Source organism: Patiria miniata, unplaced genomic scaffold (assembly GCF_015706575.1).
Source record: "Patiria miniata isolate m_02_andy unplaced genomic scaffold, ASM1570657v1 HiC_scaffold_22, whole genome shotgun sequence".
Taxonomy (NCBI): Eukaryota; Metazoa; Echinodermata; class Asteroidea; order Valvatida; family Asterinidae; genus Patiria; species Patiria miniata.
The window spans coordinates 6,699,106-6,724,090 of NW_024037061.1; the positions used below are offsets into that span (position 1 = coordinate 6,699,106).

The 24,985-nt window shown below is 39.0% G+C and overlaps 1 protein-coding gene across 2 annotated transcripts in view; it reads left to right on the plus strand.

The window, feature by feature from the left end:
- Positions 1–978: 978 nt before the first annotated feature.
- The window catches only part of LOC119730478 (neuronal acetylcholine receptor subunit alpha-10-like), a 40,987-nt gene continuing 16,980 nt past the window's right edge, over positions 979–24,985 (plus strand). For both annotated transcript variants that reach the window (XM_038203408.1, XM_038203409.1), the window contains exons 1-2: positions 979–1,418; positions 8,200–8,324. In XM_038203408.1, the coding sequence (XP_038059336.1) occupies positions 8,237–8,324 (88 nt within the window). In that variant the 5' untranslated portion in view covers positions 979–1,418; positions 8,200–8,236. The remainder of the gene's footprint in view (positions 1,419–8,199; positions 8,325–24,985) is intronic.

Genomic DNA, 24,985 nt, shown 5'->3' on the forward strand with positions numbered 1-24,985 from the left:
TCGATAAATGGTACCAGCTCCCCCCCCCCCCCCCCCCCCCCCCCGCTTTGCAAGTGCCCTTTTGAACAATTTTTACCCCCCCTCCCCAATAAAAATGACCGTGCTACGCCACTGCACTTACGTTGGTCATGAACATTTCATGAACCGTTAACTTGGTCATTTACTTCATATTTGTCCATATTTTGTTTTAGAGTATTTATGTTGGAGGTTCAACACGAACAAATGATGTTGCAAATAATATAACGTCATTCGATGTAATTTACGGCTCTGTTTTGATATTCTCAACTGTGAAGGTTTTTCCCTAGGTAATCGGGGAGGCGAGCGCGGTAGACAGTAAATTATCAATAACACGCGTTTTCCATTAAGCGGACTCCCCAGAGAATTCGCTTCCAGTAATTTACCACTCACACTGCTCCGCCAGCCAATTTGACTGGATTTGTGTCAAATAATGAAGGCTTCTGATGTGGCTACAGGCTAGGAAGAATCTGTTGCATTATAAATGAAGCCTGTTTGGGCAAAAGTTGAGTCCATGCGCATTAATGTTCTCAGAGAAATAATATTTTCAAAGTTAGTTTTGCCTCTGAGAAAGTCCTTGCTAAGGACTAAATATATCGGGCCACTCTAATTTTTTGATTTGAATATTTCAGGTCAATCCAGTCAGGGGGCAGTTTGCAGCAGTTTTATTCATTTTCATATTTTAAAATTTGTTTCAGAATAGATTTGTTTAGTTACTTGAGATTTAACTCGAGATTTAATACATTAACGAAAACATTATATTATAACATTTTAAAGCCAAGTCTTATTTATTTATTTATTCGAGGTATAATTGTATCCCAAAATGTTTTTTTTTTAACCATGTTTTTAAAAATGAAACAAAGCGTAAAAATCAAAAGCAGAAGTCGGGTATATGGCGCCCTCTCTCGGGGTTGTGGACCGCGCTTCACTCGCCTTGATGTATCGGACCGTGTTGGTATTCTTCATTATAATCCGCACCATCGCCGCTACGTGACGTGTTTAATCACGCGTGCCTCGTTAAAAAAATAAAACCAAAATAGAACCATGAGTTTATCGTCCTTCTAAACGACATCATTAGCAGCAACCGTTCATGTGCCACTGGAGTTGTTGAAAGCGCCACTGTTTGCAAAATATGCGGGTTATAGATCCATAACAGTAAAACCTACGAAATAAATTTCTATAGCGAATACCCTGCTGAATCTTTTGTGAGGTGCCGAGCTGGAATACGAGTGGTCGTCAGCTGCAGGGAGTAGACTAGTTATATCAGCGAGCCAGTGGCAATTTGTTGGTTCTGGTATAACTTAATTGTTCCGTCGCGCTGCTCAGCACAACCAATATTGACTGTCTGTGGTGAGCTGCTTCCAGCCAGAATTAAGTGCTTTCCTCGCCGCTTTCAAACCAAGGTAAGCTCTCACAGTGATTAATGAGATATTGCAATAATTGTGTAGGATATCATACTTTTTGACAGGAACTGATACGTAATTCCAATATCAAGTATGTTTTAAGCACATGCTGTCCGTCTTACTGTACGTCCTGATGTGCCTGTACTACAGTACACCTTGCCCAAACCTGATGCCTGATATCTGATGCCCATTCAGTTGCGTATCACGGCGGGGACAGGACAGTCTCTACGATCAGAGTATAATTGTCACGTGGAAAAAAACACCCTTTTTTTAGTGTTGGCTGGATTTCAAGTATTTTGGTGACAAAAGAAAATGTTCCTGTACTAGAGCGGTGTAGACAGGGTTCTCACCATGAGGGGGGGGGGGGGGGGAGGGGGGATGAGTGGGCGGGGGGAGGTTACGGGGGCCCAATTTTTGAGTTTCTTTCAACCACGGTCACTTATTTAGGACTAACAACCTCCCAGGGGGAAGCGACTGCTGGGGCGTGCGCCCCCCCCCCCCCCCACGCCCCCCTCCGGCTACGTACGCAGCTGTCCGACACTGAAACTGATTTGTCCACAGTCCATCAGGCTGAGTGCTTCCCAACATCACTAAAGTTGGCCCCTAGGTATGACGCCACTGAATAGGGTCATGTAGAACAAAACTTACGTGTGAATACTGTGGACACCACATTTTGTGGATTATTTTGTGGATTATTTACATTATTTGTTGGTGTTATTTTTTGTTCCTCATTCAGTTCTCATTAATGTTAATATGGAAATAAATGTTTCAACAGTTTGTATGAATGAATGAAAGACCGAATTCATGTTAGCTTTTCCCCAGTTGTATGAGTGTCACGAGTATTGCATTAGCAGACACGTGCCTTGTAAAAGTACCCAAAATAGCATTGTTAAACTCATGTACTTTCTGCGAGTAGGTGATGACATGTTATTACTTTATCATGGTATTTTCCCGCCCTTTCGGCCATTACTCTCTCTACGAGCATAGATGTTATAGGAGCCATCTGAATTGTCGCTGTCGTGGCTCACCATTGGCAATTTGCTGTCCAAGTTGTCGCATACTTTCATTGGTATTGGCGCGCTGAATGACCCGGACGACTTTAATACATGGCCACTGTCGTGATTACTACATGAAGTATGGTCGTCCACCTTTCACGGTCATTGGCCGTCATGTGTCATCTGTCGTTATAAAACAAAGGCCATCGTGGAGTTTTCTATAAGCCACATCTGTTATTGTCAGTCATTGCCAACCTTTCATTATCGTCCAGGGTATTAGTTTGTCATGGCTTATTACTTGTCCATGGACCCAATTGCACCAATTAGTTTATGGCGACCAAGTCCTTGGCAATTTCATTTTAAATCCTCCTTAAAAAGTCACTCCAGTCACGGTAAAACTGTCTTTCGAGTTTGCAAAGCAAGCATTAATTAATGTATAATAACCCTGCAAACAAATCTGCATTCATACGAGCATCAAAAGAGTCCATTATGGCAAATGATTATACCAAGGATTAAAACGTCGTCATAAAGTAGTACTATCAATTAGTTCCGGAGGGATGGCTGGCTTGCAGCGTGCTCTGCAGTGGCGCAGTGGCGACTTATTAGGGCCGAGCTTAATGGTAATCGGGCACCTTGGCACAGTCATGATTGTCCATTTGTTTTCATTAAGAGTAAAGACGACAAGCCGAGATTACTCATACGGTATTCGCTCTAAAATTGTTTCACCCAGTAGCTTTCTGTGTTTTTTTTCCTGCAAACGCCATGTTTATCTTTTTGACACGTAGGGTATGTACAAACTTGGAATGGAGCAAATGGACTGGCGTTACATTAATGGTCTTTGTATCAAAACCACTGAACCAAATCCAACAAAAACTTCACTAACAAATGTTTGGGCTCATCAATTTTATAATTGAATTTGAAATTTTCTTCATAAATTACGATAATCTTGAACATCCTCCAGAGGGACATTTTTTGGAGCACCCGTGGCCATGTCGTCTTCAATACTCCGGTCTGTCATCCCAGACTTTTCCAAGTGTCCTTCGTCGGTTTACCCAGCATGAAAAGCGAGATACGCCCGTGTAGATTTATGGCCGTCTGACAATCATAACCAATTCGTTTTATCTATTGAAATGTATCCGTGTGCATCCACCCATTCGTCCATTCTGTCTCTTTCATTTCCTATTGAGAGCATGTGAGAAAAAAAAAGGATTCCTACCGTTGAAGGGGGGGGGGGGGTGTTTAGAATTGAAACCGAGTCGGCAATTGGACAGGTTTTGCCGCCGCGCACCCGCCGTGATATGGACAGATTATATACACCGTCTAACCATGCAACATAATAGCGTGCGGCGTAACACTTACATCCATGGGCGGTTTGTGCATCCTCGACCCCAGGGCATGTCGAACCCAGCACATGATTATAAACATGACACATGAACACAGCGCCGTGCTAGATGATATTGGGGAGTCGACAGACAAAACACGACTGCCCAGAGTGAATTGTCCTCAAGCCTAGGCGGGGGGGGGGGGGGGGGGGGGGGATTAGGTCGCTGTTCTTGCTAATTATGTGCTGTACATAGCTGTGCTATAGACCCTTCTACAGTGGTATCATATTGTGTTATTGACGATTAATTAAAATTATAATATTGGATTGGAGCCTCTCCTTTAAGTTACGGGGGTCAGGGAGAGATCAAGCCCCCCCCCCCCCCCCGGGCCGAGTGCACCACTGTCTGATGAGAGGCCAGTTCTCCGCCACCTCCTGTGATATTCAGTCCTACTTGTTTCAACAAAATAGACCAACTGATCTTACACTGCTCGGCAGCCTCAACGTGCCATTTTCCTCACCTGTTGTTCATCCAGTGGCTATAAAACAGATCGTCAATAACTTATTTGTGGCCTACAGTGTGCATAATAGAAAGAAGCCAGTTTGTTTTCAAATTAAAATTCAGCTAAAGCTCCAAAAATGTGACGCGTGTTGGCCAATTAACTCAACGCATTTGGCACACGAAACGGTTTAATGTTAAGGAGCATGTCGTGACATTGTGCACGAAAATGACCAGCAACTATGCGGATGTCTCGCCTTTAGCATTCTGTTAGCAGGTGATGCGTGAAGTGCTTGATGTATGCGCTTGAAGATGCAACACCCTTAGTGCGATGTTGTCATGGATAGAATATGTATAACGCTACATCAAAAGGAGCGCGAACATGCAGTGGTATGATGGCAAAGGTAATGCAGTTGATGCAGACAGAGCCATGATTTCAAAGTAAAAGTTGAAGATGAAAAGTCACACTTTTCGGTGTCGCACCCCAGAAAATTCTTTTAAATTGATTTTTCATCTTTGTTGATCATAGAAATTGCTTTTCGAGCTTCCCGGTGAGACGTCCTTGCACAAAGTGTTTTGTTAACGATTGCGAGATATTAGATAGTTTTCAATCTTCGTATAGATCAATCGTGAACTTATACCCGAAAATAGCGGGATATTGTTTGCACAATTTTGCGTTTTAAATGTTCAAAGCACATTGATTTTTGTGCAATCAAAATAGCTGTGGATATATGCTCATGCATTTATGGATGTGTCGTGTGTGAGTAAGTTTACACATGTTATGAAGTGATAGGCTATATCAGCATATCGGCAATAGTGATGCATTTTCCAGCGATTGTAGGTCAATATATTTCATCGGCCATATTCTTTGAAGTGTTTGGTATAATTTACTGCCTGTCAGTGCCTTTGCGCTCACCGTGTTAGGGATCACAGATGCCGGTAATCCATCTATCTGCTCAACAATTGCTCAAATTTCAATTCTTCTGGAACGTATATCTTTCTAAATGGTAACAATAACTGTTGAAATATCATGCATACTAGGCCGAGGTCAAAAGGGCGCCTTTTCAAAAAGTAACAACAGCAGGAATCCTGAAAAAAAGATTGTTAAATTGACTTTGACGGATAATAATTGTAAACTTTTTACTGCTCTTCAAAATATTGTGTTTAACATGTACTATGCTATACTAAATATTCATATATATATTTAAACAGTTGGAATTCGAAGCAAAAACGTTTAAAATCCCATGATTTTTTCATTTATACTTGCATATGTCGTTGGCATATCTTGTTTCTTTAGATGACTTTGTTTTGCATGTGTGACTCAAGATGTTAAACAGTTCAATTTTGAAATTGTAATATCTGGCAGACATTGTATGTTCTGAGGAGCAGAACTCATCCCACGGGAGCTAATGATTTTGAGGAAAACATTAAGATGAGGATGACGTGTTGACAAGGAGCTTGCCTCCGATAGTCATATGTTGCTGAACGCGCTGACAACACACTAAGAAACAGCATCCACCGCGGGTTGGAACTATTGAATTGCACGGCAAGGGGGTTCTCCGAAGTGGGGCACCACCAGATCACGTGGTGACCAGTTCGTATAACCCTTCGTGATAGGAATATCACCATCCTTTACACTGACCTGAATCTATTAGATGAAACTTCATCAGTCGAAAGTTTGTTGACCGAAGTTAATGTAAAGGGTCATTGAGTAAACCATCTCAATGAATAAATATCGACTCTTTCACGGCAAACGGTAACGGTAGATATGGGCACCGTGACGTTATGCCACGGTACAAACCTATTGAATAACGCTGCTTTCTAAGTAGACTTTGTCATAAAACATATGGTTGAGGAATACTCTTTCGCTTACTAGCACGATTTATGACGTTGAATTCTTCATAGAAAACGACTCAGGTGCTGATCGTAATTATTGCAGACTACAGCTGTTGACCGTTGGTATATTGTAGTATCATCGGTCAGTGGCCAGAGAATGGCATTTAGTTTGACCCCTTGACCTCTCGCGTTGGCATTCCAAAGACAATCTAAAACAAGGTTGCTCCGATTATCTTTAATCGATCATTTATTTACTTAGGCGTTTCTTCAATTTATTCCATTGTTAAACAAACAAATAAAAAAAATTAAAAAATAGGCTTCTCAACGCGCTGCATTTAGCAATTCATTCGAAGGCTTATCTTCATATCTTTTTATCCTTGAAAACATAATTAGAAAAAATGTATTTCTAATGGACTTATTATTTTTTTATCTATTTATATTATTTCTTTCTGATAATGAAACCAAGGATTCCTCAAAAGTGCCCTAGGCACTGTAGCCCGAAAGCCTGACGAAACCTGTAGAGAGGAGACAATGAGAAGAAATTACAGTTTTAGAGGTGGGAGGAAAAGTCCACTGAGAAGAGTATTCTGGGGAAAACCCACGGAATCAGGCAGGGATTGAAACCCAATCCACGTGTTGGCCCAGGCAGGATTCGAACCCGAGTCACAGTGGTAAAAGGCGGGGAAAGTACCGCTACGCCAACCTGACTCCCATTTCGCAATTTATGCGGTACATCTAAATGATTAGAACTAGTATTCAGAAAATAAACCCTTCAGCATCAGAAGAACAAAAAACAGGTGTTTTTACATGAAGATCAGATCATTCAGCTGTAGTGAGATATAGTGAAGGCTCAAAGATGCTCAACTAATCATCGAGCCGTTCTTGTCATCGTTTCTTCTTGTTCTTGACATTTTTGCTTGGCGTCGTTAGTCGTTTAATGCACTGATCGCTATATTCACTATAACTGAAGATGATGTGGCTTAGTTTTGTCGTAATTTATTTATGTGGTCATGTCGTTGTAGAAGAACGACAGAAAAGGAAACCTTAGTAGAGCAAGGATGATGTCTGAAAAATTAATAAAGTCCTGAAGTATCACATAGCCCTTGGAACATTACATGTCATGGTGAGTCAGTGGTAACCGCGACAGTGTACAAACACGCATGTCCATTAGGTAGGGGTTTACATCAATTCGTAAAGAGTGGCTCATTATCAGTCAGCCGAGAAAACCGCTCTATACTTCCGCCCAGGGTTGATTAATAAACACGGCCTAGACAGACAGAGTAATTTGCCCCACGCCTGGCTTAGCATCGTGAATGAGAAGAGACATCTGCATGCAACAAAATATATAAACCCCCCCAAAAAACCGAGAAGTGGATTTGAGTCATTTTCTTCTCATCAGAAGTTTGCTTGTGATATACCATCTTTGACGGGTCGCACGTGCTTTTATTAACGACTGAAAGAAAGTTATAGCGAGCAGTGTACCTTGACATTTGCCGACAGATTGTGCCGTACAACACAGCAAAATCATCTGAGACACGAACATAATAATTATGATCTTCGATTTATCATGCTGTTTGAAATAGGTATGTCTTGTGTTTAAAAGGACAATTTGACCATATCTGGGCATTGTTGGGATATTATTGAAGGGTCAATTGGTCTTTTTGTTTGTGTTGATAAACATAACCATTTAGGGGTCCATAGTTTAGATATTAATAATTGCATTCAACTCATTTCCAGATCAGTGATTCAGAATGACCAGGTTATGAGGTGTGACGCTTTTAAATTAAATGAGCAGAATTCTTCTGATTAGCGAATTTCCAATTAATATCCAAACCAAGGCTGTCAGTGCTAAGCTATCTTATGACATTCAGCACCATTTCTTATTTGATCCTAACTACAAAAAATAGCACTTAGACCTCGTTGTGTTTACTAATTTAAAATTCGTCTAGTGAGGTTGACTCGATATCTACCCAGTCCATCATTCCTTTAATACTAAGCTTAGTCTCTGCATTCTGTTAATTTGTTTCTCGCCTCACGGTAAGATACAACAATCTAGGGTAAATTTATCACACATCGACGCCCTAATGACGATGTAGTTTCACGCTGGACTTGTCACATCTAATATTACAGGTGTTTCGGAGGAGTCTGTGCAGCTCTGCTTTTTACGATGGCGCGACATCTCACCATCCGTTCCCCCGGATCGCCCTGCCTAGCGTCTGCGATACTTACTGTTATGATGTTGCTCACTGAAGCAGGTAAGGATCCCATCAATATTTGGTTGTATCAACTATTTGAAGTTATTATCTATTTGCATTGTGCTAACTTTCAATCCGTAGTTCGTCATTTACAGTGCTACCTTAATTTGTTGTTGTTTTTTTATATACAGGGTGACAACCCCAAAAAATGCAATCCTAAAACATTTACCTTAAAAAACGGGATCGGTGGATTTTTTATGTTGGGTATCAGATTAAACTGAGCTGAGGGCTTTTCTTTCAAAAACTGCAAAAATCATGAAAATAGCACTTAGGGTTGCTGAGAAAATGTCAGTTATGTAAAAGAAGTCATTTTTTTCATCCTGCACACAAACAATCACCACAGCAAGGGATTGTCACTGTACCTATTTGTGCATGTACTCATCCTTACAAACAACACGGCGCATAATATGACAAGAGTGCAAATAAATTTGACAGAAATACCTTTTATTTTCCACCTGAACAGGTATCTCATCCTTTTAAGTCTTATTTTAAACCTTTTCAGCACCATAAATATGTCAAATATTAAAGAAATTGCACAAATGAAAGACAATTGTACAGTGCGCTTACGGTAAAATGTTTCACTGTTTGAAGCACTTTTGTACAGGATGAAAAATCTCTTCTTTAACATAATTGGCATTTTCTCAGCAACCCAAAGTGCTATTTTCGTGATTTTTTTTTAATATTTGAAAGAAGAAGCTCTCAGCTTTAATCTGATAACCAAAACATAAAAATCTACCGATCACTTTTCTTTAAGGGCAAATGTTTTAGAGTTGCATTTTTTGGGTCACCCTGTATATAGGGCCTACAACAAACTCAAGGGTTCTGTTTCTCGAAAGTTGCTGTAAAATCTACACTTGCCGGTTGCCAGGTATCGTACGGCAAATAGAACAGTCTGAAGACAAAAACATACTATCACATGAATGCATTTCTACTTTTTTAATCAGCGGCATTTTATCCTGCGGAATTTGTAAGGTATCATTTGGCAGACTTAAGTTACATTCAAAGCTGGGTCGATGATAAATGCATGTTGTCATATAAATACCGTCAACTACATACCTTCACTGTGTGGCATGTATGTTATGCAAGCGAGACTAGTAGTGGACATTGTCGATTTTCAAATGCAAGGAATGAAGAAAAAGGGTTTTTACATATGTGTTATGTAAAATAATGGGAAACCTTTGCAGAGAGCGGCAATCTTGAATTTTTGGTTAAATGGGGGCTGTAGCCTAACTCAGTAACGGTGGAACAAAAACACATCCAACAGGACGACTGCCTCGTAAAGGGTGTAGAAACCATACTAAATTACTTCTAAGGATTTTAAAATATTATACCTGAAACCTTGGTCCTATGTAAAATGTAGGCTAATATATGTCGAACAGGATAAGAAAACCAAATTGACTGGCTCCAATGTAGGTGTAACTTTTTATTGGTGTTATATTAAGGTCGGTGGTGTATAGTCGTGTAGGGCTTGTGATGTAGCAAACTAGGAATTTATAGAGGCGCGAGAACAGACATTGGACAACTCAAATTCAAATACAGGAAACTTTAATAAACTTGGCTTTCTAATAGTTTAATACTGACTATACGGAACATCATGACGAAGCCAAGTGTAACGAACAATTAATACAGGCGTGCAATGGCTACACAGGTTTGAAAGGCATTACAAGAATTGTATTATAAGAGCGCCACATCTGAAATTACATCAGAGCGCCACGTCTGGTATTACATAAGAGCGCCACAACAATAGCATTTTCCACCACTGACTTCCAAACAATATTGCCATATGAAAAGTTGTGGCTCGATGGAGCGGATAATGTAAATAACAGGCAAGGAATGTGTGTGGCGGTCCCTTTGATGCCATTTGTACATTTATTCACGCAGGATTCGTTTGCTGTTGCATTGTTTTGAAAACTCGGTCTTATTTGGGAATTGGGGTTTGGAATTGAGAACCATCCACGTTTCAGTATGCTCAGGTGGTCTTTTGGAGACATCCTTTCTTGTTAACAATCGAAGCATACCTTACTCGGTGACCACAAGCAGAAGACATTACTGACAGATTGTTATATCGTGCTCGCACGCACGTAGCACGCGTTTTTAATTGAGGTGCGCGTGCGTTTTCGCAAGTTATAAACACATTTATTGGTCGAACCCAAGAAAGCAAGTGTGTGCGTAGAATGAATTTACACCTGAGGCTAGAACATGTCAGGGAAAACTTGAGTTAAAGTGGCATCTAGTATTCCTTGAGTAGGCTGTTAGTAACAGCAGGTAACACTTTTATAACAGATGTATCTTTGGATAAGATCAGCATAATTTGTGTGGTAGAAATGGAATAGGTAGAGGCTCTGCATACTGTGGTATAAATTTGAAGTTTCATAATAGGCCTAATTATGTGAGACCTGATCTTCAGAAATACAGATGATAACTGTTCCAAGCAGGATTCCCTGTTCCTATAAAGTATGAAGTACATAAAGAGCGATAATGTATACTATCAAGCAAACTAGAAAAAAGTGTAATATGTAGGCTAATATCAACAGATCGCAATGAGATTAAACGCGATGATGAATGGAAAGAACAAGTATCCTTTTAAGCTGAAATACGTCAGTGGGTTCCCTAGGGAACACAAACCCGTTACATTGATCGAATTCGAGGTAATATCCAGATCATATCAACTCCCTGAATCTCCATATAATATTCTTTCGACATTTGGAAGCAGCTTGGGCAGGTTTCTTCATAATTCCCTGAGGGTGCATTATGCTACCAGTCATAACAAACTGATGAACAAACCAGCCGGAAAATGTTGTAATAATAACGGTGTCATGTTGTAGTCGCGATTTGTAGACGTAAACGAGGTTTGATAATGACCAGATGGGATCATTTCTCAAAACACTAACAGCGTGAAATGTTCCTAAGTAGACATCTGACAAGCTGGATGCTCATTTGTGTCCAAGAAGGATAAAGGATAGTAGTAAAGCTGATCCCAGGTCAATTTGGTCTGAGGAGTCTGTAGGTAGTCATATATCAAATGTTTGCACCAAGGTGATGCTTACGCAAGTCTTCTTCACAAGAGAGTGAGTCGTTCGTTGAGTAACTGAGAGTCAAATTTGCCGTGATGGTCACAATTGGCTTCGCATACTCATGTACTCTATGTAAAACTTGTCCAACATGACCTTAGCAGTCAAAATATATTGTTATACCTGAAAATGTCCAACTTGTGTGAACAAGGCACGCAAACCTAAAACTTGGTGCGTTAAATACTTCATGACAGCAAACATCCAAGTAGTTTTGAGAAGGAAAAAACAGCCATAGGCCTACTTCAATGCATTTTTGTACCTCAAACCATCGCATTCATGACATGTGTTCCGATGTGACGAATTGCTGTATTCAGAGTGTTAAACCTATGTGTGAATATAAATGCCTCCACATTTTGACTTCCCGAGCTCCCTTGGCCGTTTAACACCTATAGGGTTTGTCAACGGCTCACTGCTTCCACTTTTTGGTGAATATTTATGGCAAGCAAAGAATCAAATTGTGAGACAGTAAATATTCCTGCTTTTGCTGAAGTGATGGAGGGATGGGGTTGATACTTATTAGGGGTGTACGCTTATTATGCTCCGATTTAAAGATGGAAAATGAATGATGTACCTTTCTTCGAAAGGTAGTGGTTTGGTCAGTAGTAAGGTGGGTTTGTATTATGTTGTGAGTTTACTGTATATCTTCTATTTTTCAATAGCCTATTGAACCAAATACGTCTAGCAGCTGTATGTCAAGACTGTTAGATCCATCAAAATTCTACGGGAAGAACAAAAATAGTTTGCTCACTTCCAAAATTCTAAAAATCAAACAAAGACTTCCCATCAGACAGTGAGAGGTTGAATTTGGATGTTCCATAACCTTATATGTTTATATTGTCCGTGACCACTAAAAATGGGACGTTGGCATGTCGTATCTTTTATAAAAATAATTTCAATTTTGAAAAAAAAAACAGCAGTAATTTATCTTCGTCTTTGATGCGTAACTCCGGTTTGATTAATAAATTAATAAGCCCGGTGTCTTGCGTAATGTTGAGTTTAGCGTCAAAATGGATGGACGACAAATGCACCCTATAATTAATCCGAAAAGACTCCAAAAAGCTGATGAATTTTACCAAGGTCACTCATCTTGTGACGTCCCCAGTAATTGACTCCAAAATAATTGATAGTGAAGAGCCACTCAGTCATTGCATGTCAATTATCCCAACGTTAAATCATGTAAAATTCAAAGGATTTTTTTTTTAACTTGCCCTTTTCGGCGAGCGTAGCCCTTACTTCCGATCCCCTTGAAACGGCGGAACTAACGGCATGAGTACAATGGCTTGTGATGAATGGGGTAGAAAGGGAAGGCTGTACATGAACAGAACATGATGTATGGAAGTAATTACAAGAACCGATGTGTATGGAGTTATATGCAAACAGATATAACTATGATGAAATATTGACTTTTGGACAAAACATGCGAAGATAACGGAAGACCAATCGAATTCTTAGGGTAAAGGTTTGAGGAATTGAGTTAAAACTGCACATCCAATTCATTTCATCTGCCACAGTTTCGTCAATTACATTTAGACTAATCTCAGCAAGATTTGCAGATTTCGGAGAACGTCAACTTAGGTTTTTGTTGAGGAAGTGGTACACCTCTTTGACTTGTGAGAGAAAACCCACACTAACTGTGAGACATTTTCTTGAATAGAACAAAGAAGTTTCACCAGGGGAAAAATGAAAAGAGATGAGCCTGATTTAAACGGCCGGGGCGCAGGGGCGCGTCCAGAACACAAGTTGTTGGGGGCCAAAACAAATTATGGTCCCCCAAAAAATTGGTCCCAAAAATTTCGGCGTGGGATTTTTAAGGGCCCCGAATTTTTTTTTGGATTTTAGATGCTCCGTGGTACGATCTGAAGTAATTTCTGACCACTTTACCAAATTTTTGTTGAGGGAAAGATGGTGGTGTACGCAGTGCCTGCCTATATTGCGACGTCACTTAAAACAAAAATATTCGTGTACACAAGATTGTGTACATCCGAGGCGTCCATAAATCCTGTCTCACTATAGTAATACCTTGCTCCTATTGCATCTTCACACCTTAAAGCCAACTGGCTCGGCTGGTGACACAGAATGGCTGCCAACTGTATCGGGTCGTGCATTGTATGGAACATTTACAAACGTACACTCTAAAAACACATTAGTCAGATTTGACTGGAAACCAGTCAAATTTGACTAGCCATTCAGGGTCAGCTGGGTGCAACTAAAAATCAGTCAATCTGACTAGATTTTTCCAGTCAGTATTAAAAAATAATTATGTAAATAACTAAAATTGGAGTCAAATCCAACTCCTTTTTTTAGTCATATTATGAATGTTTGCATGTTTAACTAAATTCCTAGTCAATTTTCAATAACTAGGGAAACCAGTCAATATTTTGACTAAGTTGTTTTTAGAGTGTATAAGATCATTTGCATTGATCCCCAAGTAACTCTGTGAATTGTTATCAATATGCTTACTAGATTAAAGATCGTACTGGTACTAAACACGATCATGAAATTATTCCGTCTGGCTTGCTGTCATTAATTTTTAGAAGAAATCAAGAAATGTAGGTGATTTCCAAAGATCAGATTGACTGATTGTTTTTAAAAAATAAAGAGTGCATATAATACATCAATCGTGTTTTGTGATCTAAGGTTGTTCATGGTGTTTCACTGTTTTCATGAAAATGTAATATCCACTGAGCTGAAACTTCAATAGGTGGGGTTTTTAAATAATTATTATTGGAGACGCACAAAATGCACGAAAAAGCAAATGATATGCCTGTATGGCTATGCAAGATCGGGACGGTTTGCATTACAAAGACAGAAAGCACGCGGAGAGTTAGAAGAATGTCTCTCTTTTTGAGTCGTGCGTTAAATTTGTGCTGATGAGAATTGCACTTCTCACAATCGGACAACTCAAACCATTTTCCAATCTCCTGTTCAAAACTCTTTATAAGTACCAATTGTCAGCAATGTTCTTTCACATTAATGTCTCAAGGGCCTTCAAAGTTAGCATTTTGATTGATGAGGCATGTCTCCTGATTGACAGCGGAGGCGAAACTGAGAGGCGATAATTATGAGTTGTGTGGGGTAAAGACGAATAGTGGTTTCAGCCAAGACTTTCCCTAAATATTGGCGGGCTGGTTTTTTTTTTTTTTTTTTTTTTTTTTTATCGCAGCGGCCTCTGATTGTGTCGCTTGGAGTGTTTCCTGCCGGTAACTGAGCCAAACCTCATTGGTCTTCTCATGTGGTTACCATGGAGACCCTGCCTCGCCACTCTCCCAGGGGTACAACGAATGAGTTAATGATTGTGAGGGCGACCATCGATCAGTCGGCCATTTTGCATGCGAATATTAAAGCGTAGGTGTGAAGTGTGCCAATATAGACGGTTCCGGTGAACAAAAAAATAATAATTAGTAGGATTTATTGGTCCACTGATCTTTATAATACTGACACGACTGCTAGCGTGTGTCGCACGCGTTCTTGGCGCGCGTGTACTCAAGCAGAAAGTCTGGTTCCAAGACCAAAATACTATTTTTGACGAATCTGAGGTCAGGAATTCCTCCCGTTTCAGAAAATGTCCCAAGTTTACCGAATGCATTTCTTCGTACACTCTCAGATGGCGCCCGCTCGGGTATTTCCGGATATAAAATAGTTTGTATTTACCTGTCATGCTTATAAAAAAAATCAGTGAGTTCATGTATTTATTGCTGTCATTTAAAAAAAACCTTTGAAATTCAAGTACAACTTTGCGCCTCACGTATGCACTCGGATCGTACGATCGATGGCGAGCTTTGCTGCGTCATGTACTATTTTGAATCCGACGACGGTTACCAAGGCGAAGTAAAAAAAAAAAAAACATGTTTAGCGTCCCCGCCCGCTTCCTTTTTAGAGGCCGCCTCCTTTTTTCTTTTTTTTTAAAGACAAAAATTGATAAATTTTAACGATCTCTGACGAAAGAAATCGTATTTTTAGACTTTTATACCGTGTATAAAGCTGCGGCCATTTTGAAAAAAGCTGGTAACCATCTTGAAAAATAGCCCGGCCGCGTTGTCTTGAAAAATGTGTCAAGCGGCCATTTTGAAAAGAAAAAAAAAAAAAGGGCCTCCTCCTTCCTTTTTGTCAAAGAGGCAGGACGCTAAACATGTTTTTTATTTTTTTTTTGCCCAACACTCGTCGTCGTCTCCATTTCGGCTTTGCCTGCTATTGGGTCCCTAATTTTGGAGATTGAAGCTCAACATCAGTCATTTTTTTCTTACAGAAATATCTAACTGTATGATATGAAGAAAGTGATTTTTTTGTTTTTATTTCGATCGTAACATTACAAGTTTTAGTGATAAAGCCAAACTGGAACCAAAGCCGAGCTTTGGAAAAAAGGGCCATAATGTTTTATTTGTAGCCGTAACGGCTTTCTGACCCAAGATTCGTCAGAAATAGTCCGAATCGTTTGGTCTGGGACCCAGACTACGGCAATCGGTAAATCCCATTGGTAAACCCTTTTGGTTGAAGGCACCTGGGCGCTTCAATTTTGGCTTATAATTATGGTAATTAAATCAAAGGTTCCCAAAACGTGCACAGGTACTATTTCGAAAGGCTGCAGAAAAACAACAACAAAAAACCAAACAATGAAAACGGGTTTCACTTTGAAGATTGGAAGAAACCCGAAACTGCTTTCTCCCGGAAATTCAACGTAATTAGACAGAGACTGAAAACCCAAACCCTGCTTTGGCTTAATTGAAAGACGGAGAAAGTGCAACTCTGTCAAGATGTGTCTTCATACGTTAACCTTTAAATAAAACGAAGGCTATAAATTGCACTTCCTTCTTGTCTCCTGAATATCCGGTCAGGTCTTAAATAAAAAGAAAGTTCATTATTTTTATAATGAAATCGGAAGAGCTTCCGCCATCGTGGCAAAACTCGTTATCAACTGAGGGGGTATTACATCATATTAGGCCTTCGGCAAACACCAAATAAATTAGATTTGAGACTTTTTTTGCTCGATAATAAATTAGCCTGAAGAGAAATAATTTATAGAAGGTTGGGTCGTTCTCTTACCTAATTTACTCACTGATGCGGCGGAAGGACATTAGCCGGATTGAATGACTTCACAAGACGGAACTGGATGCAAGAGGTTCTTCATTTGTGAGCGTTTTAATTGGAGTTGTGGTTGCGAATTTGATTCAGTTAGCTCATGGTCCGGCTTATCAATTATACACAAAAGCGTTAAAGAATACAACTATGATTTATATTTTTTCCATCTTTATAGGAAACACGTAGATGTATTTGGCAACACATTCAATTTGTTTTAATTCTGAGCTGAAAAAAATACACATTTTGATCCAGTTTTTGATATTTCAAATCCCAATGTTTTTCGATCATGGTTCAGTTATAGACCAGTTGACTTAAATCAACAAAATCTCCATTTGAGATCTGTGTACGGGTAACTATAAGCCCAACTTGTGCCCAGGTGCTTCGCCATATGACATTGTTCACACTATCGCCAAACGCGCCAACCGGCGATTGAATCAACACGGGTCTACGGTAAGCGGAACCGTGCCCAATCGACCACGGGTAGGCAAAGTGTACCCGGCCGTCACACCTGCAATGGTGTTCACGCGGGTCGGCTGTAGATTTTGCATTTTCTACTGACCCGGGTAAACTCTTTGCACCGTATCCAGTATGATAATCCTTGGGAGCTACATGTACGTTATGGAAAAAAGAAGAAACCTGTTAATTCCGGTCCGAAACCAGGGTTGAATTTTACCCGTGTGTAACGTTCCGGACCCGTGTATAGAAGTTGTATTGTTGGATCCTTGCTAGTGTGAAATGGGTTCCTGATATCTCCATGTTGGACCCGAGTCCAGCACAGATATTTGGGATAGTTTGAAAGGCTCATGTTATATTCTAACGTTACAGGTTCATCATTGGCCAAAAATACGCTTTTGTCCCTATAAACTCATAAGTGAAAACGTCGCCCTGGTAACGCATCATAAACACATAAGAAGATAACAATTAATTTCTTAGCACGCGATGCACATTCCCTAGCGAGACATTAAAAGCTAAGGAGATTAGTTGCCACAGAAACCATCGGCAATATAATGATGATGAATGTTTCATGCCCATTGAGGTTTTACTTAGTCACGAGCCATTACCAACCAATATGCAATCTCAATTAAATTTTAGCTACACCTATCCAATATTTGCCATTCTCCCCTTCAATGGCTTTCTTAGCCACGTGTCATTTCACTGCCTTTCTATAAGAAGTACTTGTAGGCCTGCCCAGACCTCCCACGCTTTCAAAGACAATTAAAAAGCATGCAAGCGAGGTATTGAAAGTGTCCTTTAAACGCATGGAAAATACTTTGTAAAAAAATATTTGGTGATGCAAAGAATGTATAGAAATGACATTTTTAATTTTAATTCGATTACGTCACAATAATTGCACATTATAATTAAATGCAAATCTATATAGACAATAGGCTAGTATATATAAACTGGGTCCGTGTACATACCGTCCAATCAGTTACCGTTTGAAAATTGTCAAAAGAAAAATGAAAAACGAACCCTTTACCGTTTACCCTATTACAATCTTGGTACAGAAACAGAAAAAGGACATCGTTTACCAGTTTCCGTTTATGCGTCTAAAAAACGAAAACAGAAAATAAAAGTGTTTTACCTTTTACCATTTTTGAAATTGTAAACAGAAAAATGAAAAAGCAAACCCTTTTCCAATTTTTGGTTGGGAATTTTTGAACAGAAAAATGAAAAAGCAAACCCTTTTCCAATTTTTGGTTTGGGATTTTTGAACGGAAAAATGAAAAAGCAAACCCTTTTCCAATGTTTGGTTTGGATTTTTTGAACAGAAAAATGAAAAAGCAAACCCTTTTCCAATTTTTGGTTTTGGATTTTTGAACCAAAAGAGGAAAAGCAAACCCTTTACCCTTTTTTGCTTTTGAATTTGTGGAAAGAAAAACGAAAAAGGAAACCCTTTACCAGTCAACGTTTTTGAACTTTTCAAAAGAAAAAGGAGAAAGCAAACCCTTTACCCGTGTTTGTTTTGAAATTTTTGAATCAAAAAAAGGAAAAGCAAACCCTTTGTCCGTTTTTGCTTTTGAATTTTTGAAAAGAAAAAAGGAAAAGAAAACCCTTTACCAGTTACCGTTTTTGATTTTTTAAAAAGAAAAAAGAAGAAGCAAACCCTTTACCAGTTACCGTTTTTAAATTTTAAAAAGAAAAAAAGGAAAAGCAAACCCTGTACTGTACACCGTTTTGGAGTCTGTGTTCAGAAAAAGAGACAACGCATCGAGTTACAGCATTCCGCTTTTGATGGTATAAAACAAAATCATCAATCGTTTTCCTTTGTATACAGTTAACAATATGTAAATAAACGCAGCACACTCATATCTGTTAAATTTTGTTTCACTGAAACAAAAACAACTAAAAACTAAGACAACATTTTCTTTGCCAAAACAAAAACGAAAAAAGGGTAACCGGAAAAGGAAAAACGAAACCTGTTACCTAAGCCCAACGAAACCCGAGTGCGGCCGAGTTCGTCAGAAAGTGTCTCACGGCTGTTTCCTGTGAAAAAAACCTGTCCACGGGGCATGGTGGGAACTGATGCGCGACCATGGATTATGACGGGCATGCACATGTTTACTGTACTTGCTGTAATTGCTCTCTTTAGGCCCCTACTTTGTCTTATTATAGTCACTTTTGTGCTGTTTTTGTGTGTATGTGAAGAATTGTTTGGAATTGACAATTTTGCGCAGATTTATATATTTATTTATTTTTCATGAATTGCTATTGTAAACAAAATCACGACAGAGCTGTGGGTAGGGGTGACCTCTAATTCCCCCTCTGGATCCGCGCCTGGGAAGGGAGGGGGCCTTAAAGGTTCTTCTTTATACACATGTATATTATTATTATTTTAATCAATGCCAGAAAAGGTGAACCCCAAATTTATAGGCATCATGGAAAATAAAATCCTCCAGCGGCTTAGGAAGTTTTTTTTCAGTGGGGAGGGGGATGGGGAGGCTAGGGTGGAGGGCAGGGAGAACAAGCATTTTATGAAGGGACACATAAGACGCCTCCTTTTTTGTTGGGGGCGGACACCTGGTGGTGCTGGAAGTTTATGAGGGGCATAAACCAGGCCCCCAGGCTATATCACTGCTGTCCCCTTTCACTTGAAATGGTATATTTAACATGCGAAAAAAAATTATTGTGTTATTATTAGGCCTAGGTAAAACCAAACAAATTATTTTGTTATTATTAGGCCTAGGTAACCGCATTAGAAAATATGCAAGGGCGCTTTTGTTTTGGAGACCGTATAGTCTGAATAGGAAATTGTCATTAAAATTTGGATTTTTGTTTTGTCCACATTGATACTGCTCAATTTATGTTCAAATATCACAATTTTTGAAATCATAATTGCCAGATGCCTTGATTGAAATAATGACAAATGAAAAAGATTTTGACAAATGTGACTTGACAGCATTTTAATCATATCAGTTCTGCCCTTTTTGGGGTATGTAAAAATAATCACACTTAGATTAAAGCGAATACATTTCACTCACAGTCTAAAAAAAATGCATACATTTTTATTTGGTTTGCCGATTCCAACAGACTCTACATAAAAACTATTAAATCATTTGTTGTAGTTTTTTTCTACAAAACCAAATCAAAATCAAGTGTAGGAAACATATTCGAAAATAATATTGAGGCTCCATAGCAGAGATTATTGTTCATAATTTTAGTACTAGGGCCTAGGCCTGGGCTCGGTGTAGTACTGCTTTGTTATATAAAAAATATATATATTATAGACTGTCCTTCTTGTTTTAATTAATAAAATAGAAGAAAGAGATGATAATTAAAACAAGCTTTGCTTAAAGTTGGCAAAAAAATACAGATGTTAAGAAAAAGGTACAGAACTTAATTCTTCTACGGGTGGGGGTTACGTCACACGCCCTCATCCCGGCATCATCGCCATCCCCCTCCCATACAGCAGACTGCTCACTTAAGGCCAAAGCCATATAACGTTGCAGCTGCGCTGTTTAAAATTTTACTGAAAAAACTACAAGTAGGCCTAAAACAAATACGTACCTGAAAAATACGGCTAATCTCATGTTTTCCTCTCTTAAAGAAAGGCATTTAGTCCCTCTGCACAAACAAAGTTGTCAATTCCAAACAATATTCTTCACACACACAAAAACAGCACAAAAGTGGCTATAATAAGACAAAGTAGGGGCCTAAAGAGAGCAATTACAGCAAGTACAGTAAACATGTGCATGCCCGTCATAATCCATGGTCGCGCATCAGTTCCCACCATGCCCCGTGGACAGGTTTTTTTTTCACAGGAAACAGCCGTGAGACACTTTCTGACGAACTCGGCCGCACTCGGGTTTCGTTGGGCTTAGGTAACAGGTTTCGTTTTTCCTTTTCCGGTTACCCTTTTTTCGTTTTTGTTTTGGCAAAGAAAATGTTGTCTTAGTTTTTAGTTGTTTTTGTTTCAGTGAAACAAAATTTAACAGATATGAGTGTGCTGCGTTTATTTACATATTGTTAACTGTATACAAAGGAAAACAATTGATGATTTTGTTTTATACCATCAAAAGCGGAATGCTGTAACTCGATGCGTTGTCTCTTTTTCTGAACACAGACTCCAAAACGGTGTACAGTACAGGGTTTGCTTTTCCTTTTTTTCTTTTTAAAATTTAAAAACGGTAACTGGTAAAGGGTTTGCTTCTTCTTTTTTCTTTTAAAAAAATCAAAAACGGTAACTGGTAAAGGGCTTTCTTTTCCTTTTTTCTTTTCAAAAATTCAAAAGCAAAAACTGACAAAGGGTTTGCTTTTCCTTTTTTTGATTCAAAAATTTCAAAACAAATACGGGTAAAGGGTTTGCTTTCTCCTTTTTCTTTTGAAAAATTCAAAAACGTTGACTGGTAAAGGGTTTCCTTTTTCTTTTTTCTTTCCACAAATTCAAAAGCAAAAAAGGGTAAAGGGTTTGCTTTTCCTCTTTTGGTTCAAAAATCCAAAACCAAAAATTGGAAAAGGGTTTGCTTTTTCATTTTTCTGTCCAGAATTTCCAAACCAAACATTGGAAAAGGGTTTGCTTTTTCATTCTTCCGTTTAAAAATCCCAAACCAAAAATTGGAAAAGGGTTTGCTTTTTCATTTTTCCGTCCAAAAATTCCAAACCAAACATTGTAAAAGGGTTTGCTTTTTCATTTTTCTGTCCAAAAATTCCAAACCAAACATTGGAAAATTTTAAAACAAAAACTGGTAAAGGGGTTCCTTTTTCTTTTTTCTTTTCAAAAATTCAAAAACGGAAATTAGTAAAGGGTTGGCTTTTCTTTTTTCTTTTCAAAAATTCAAAAACAAAAACTGGTTAAGGGTTTGTTTTCTGATATCAAAATGCAGCGTGGAGAGGCAATTAATGGTTGTGTCTCTTTTGTTGATGTTCATAAAATATGCAAAACGTCTGCTCGTCTATTTCCTGTCCACACCTGAAGAGGTACATAGAAGGATGATTAATGATGTCATTTGAGTTGTTTTCAATGAAAAGGTATTGTTGCTTTGATTACCAACGGAGACGCTGTTAAAAACAAAGCTTGACGAACAGGCAGCGCGTGATTGTATAGTTTTTGAAATTTGAAAGGTCAAATGTTCTTTTCCGAACAAAGTTTAAAGGAATATAATGTCCTGTAACAAATAAATTGTATGCGTGTTTAAAGAAACCATTTTTATAGCTGTCCATGGAGTGCCATGCATTGGAAGCTATAATTCAGCTTAGTGAGAATTACAGATTACACAACATTCAAATGAGATTTTAATCATTGAAATCAAGACCATTATTTTTACTGTCAGATTTTGTGGTTTGAATATGAGGAATAAGTCAACTCTTTCTTTCTGAAATATGGGTGGCGATATAACACATGTTTTCCATTGCAAGTTCTCGTTCATTCATTGAGGTGAGATAATCAGTTATATAGTAGAATTGTAAATGATCAGTGGTGGACAGCCGACTTTTGTGATCTTTTTATTGAAATAGACATAACTGGGAATACAGTATGCAAATTTACGTGAAATGTTCACAGTTAAAAGTCAATAAGATGTACTTTATCCCTATGTGTGTTATTTTTTTATACTGAAATGGAGCAAGCCAAATATTTTAAAATATTTTCAAATTTGATCATTTTCTTTTTAACTTACCCTGTATGGAGAAGCCGATATAAAGCCTTGTGAATCGGTATCGGCTGAGCAGCGCATGCATGGTTGTATACACGGTAGCGTCATCAGTAACCGCTGCTTCGAACCGATTACTCGCATGACGGTTTGCATCATGTCCAATTAGCCAATATATTCGGCTTTTCCAAAAAGAGAGACTGACAACAAAATTCCAAAGGAAAAACGTTCCTTTTGCGCAACTCCCCTGCAGGCAGATGCGATAAAAATATAATCTTGTCGAGTTAGCCCGGTTATTCTGTAAAATATGGCCACCGTTTGAACCTCATGGTGATAAATGAAGGATATTAAAAAAGTATGGAATAAACATGTTGACATATATATTTCATTTTCAAGGCCTTTTTTTACGTCTGGTCTTCCGTTCTTAAAAAAAGAAGAAGAAGGTATCACACACCGTCAGTGGCGTAATGGGGGGGGGGGGGGTACGGGGGCACCCCTGGCCCCCAACGAATGTCCGTGCCCCCCCCCCCCTCCGGCGCTCCTCAATTAAAATCTTTAAATGAACTGTCATTATGCCTTCAGTGCCCCATTGAATTAGGTTTAACCCTAGTCACGCCAGTTACTGTTAATACCAAGTAAACAAAATAATTACTCTCTTTTCAACGTCTTATTTTTGTTCGGTTTCTATCGTCGAGGAGGAATGTATCTTTAACTTAATAATGGGGACACTGTTAAGGTTCTTGGGAAGTTGCATTAATGTTTGAGAAAATGTATTTCATTCTTCCCGAGGGATTTTCTCAGCATTAACGATATAGGTCGATTTGGGATCTAAAATCGCTTGTAAATTCATACTTGATGACATCAGAATAACGTCACAGTGATGTTGAAACCGATGTCTCATCCAAAAGTGAATACGTTTTATATTGCTAGGAAAAGATCAACTGAAAAGCAAATTTAGTTTTCGAGGTGAAACTCAAAAGAATTCATCTCGGCAAGTTGTCATCTCGATTTCCGTGAGTCAACTTGGCGAGATATCACTTTTTCACAAGTTGTCGTGTCAACTTCGGGAAGTTGACTTGGCGACATGATTTGTCTGGACAAGCCGACATCTTAATGGAGGAAGTCGATTTAGCGAGAACATTCATCTCGACAAGTCGTCATCTAGAATTCGTTAAGTCCACTTGGCGAGATGATTTATCCCGGCAAGTCGTCATCTCGACTTCTGGAAGTCGACTTGGCCGGATAATTCATCTTGACAAGTCGTCATATCGAAATTTGAATGTCGACTTGGCTAGATGATTCATCTTGACAAGTCGTCATATCGACTTCTGGAAGTCGACTTGGCTAGATAATTTATCTTGACAAGTCGTCATCTCGACTTCGGGAAGTCGACTTGACGAGATAATTTATGTGATTAAGTCGCCTTGCTCTCCGCTATTTGTCAACATGGCGTGATAAATTATCTCAGTATATAAATAAGTGGATGGCACTCATGGAGCGCCGTACACTTGTTTACTGTACTTGCTGTAATTGCTCTCTTTAGTACGGCGCTCCATGAGTGCCATCCACTTCTATATTTACTCGGATAATTTATCACGTCATGTTGACATATCGCCGAGAGTAAGGCGACTTAATCACATAATTGTATCGCTAAGTCGACTTACCGAAGTCGACTTGACGACTTGTCCAGATGCATTATCTCTCAAAGTCGACTTCCATAAGTAGACATGACGACTTGTCCAGATGTATTATCTCGTCAAGTCGACTTTCAGAAGTCGAGATGACGACTTGCCCAGATGAAATATCTCGCTAAGTCGACTTCCTGAAGTCGAGATGACAACTTGTCGAGATAAATTATCTTGCCAAGTCGACTTACGATGTGGAGATGACGACATGCAAAAATCTCGTTCTGCATGGATATCCCGTTTTTGAAGCACTGTCGTGGATTCTTTCTTGTTCGTCGGTGCATTTGAGGTTTTCCCCACCCGTTCTTATATGAACAATAAACTGGCAGAGGAACAAGAGATAAACTGTAGGGTATTGATTTGATCTGGGTCGAAGTTAATTTGTGTTTTTTTATTTTCATCTTATTTTAAATTACTCCCCAAGCTTCTGCCTTGTTTTCTCCTATTTATCCCGTTGAAAAGTAATTCACTTCACGTTAAACATTAACAATCAAACTGACTTGATATATCTAAATTATTGAATAGCATTGCTGGAAACTAATACCCGACTCCGAGTCTGAAAATGATATCAAAATGCAGCGTGGAGAGGCAATTAATGGTTGTGTCTCTTTGTTGATGTTCATAAAACATGCAAAACGTCTGCTCGTCTATTTCCTTTCCACACATAAAGCGGCACAAAGACGGATGATTAATGATGTCGTTAGAGTTGTTTTCAATGAAAAGGTATTGTTGCTTTGATG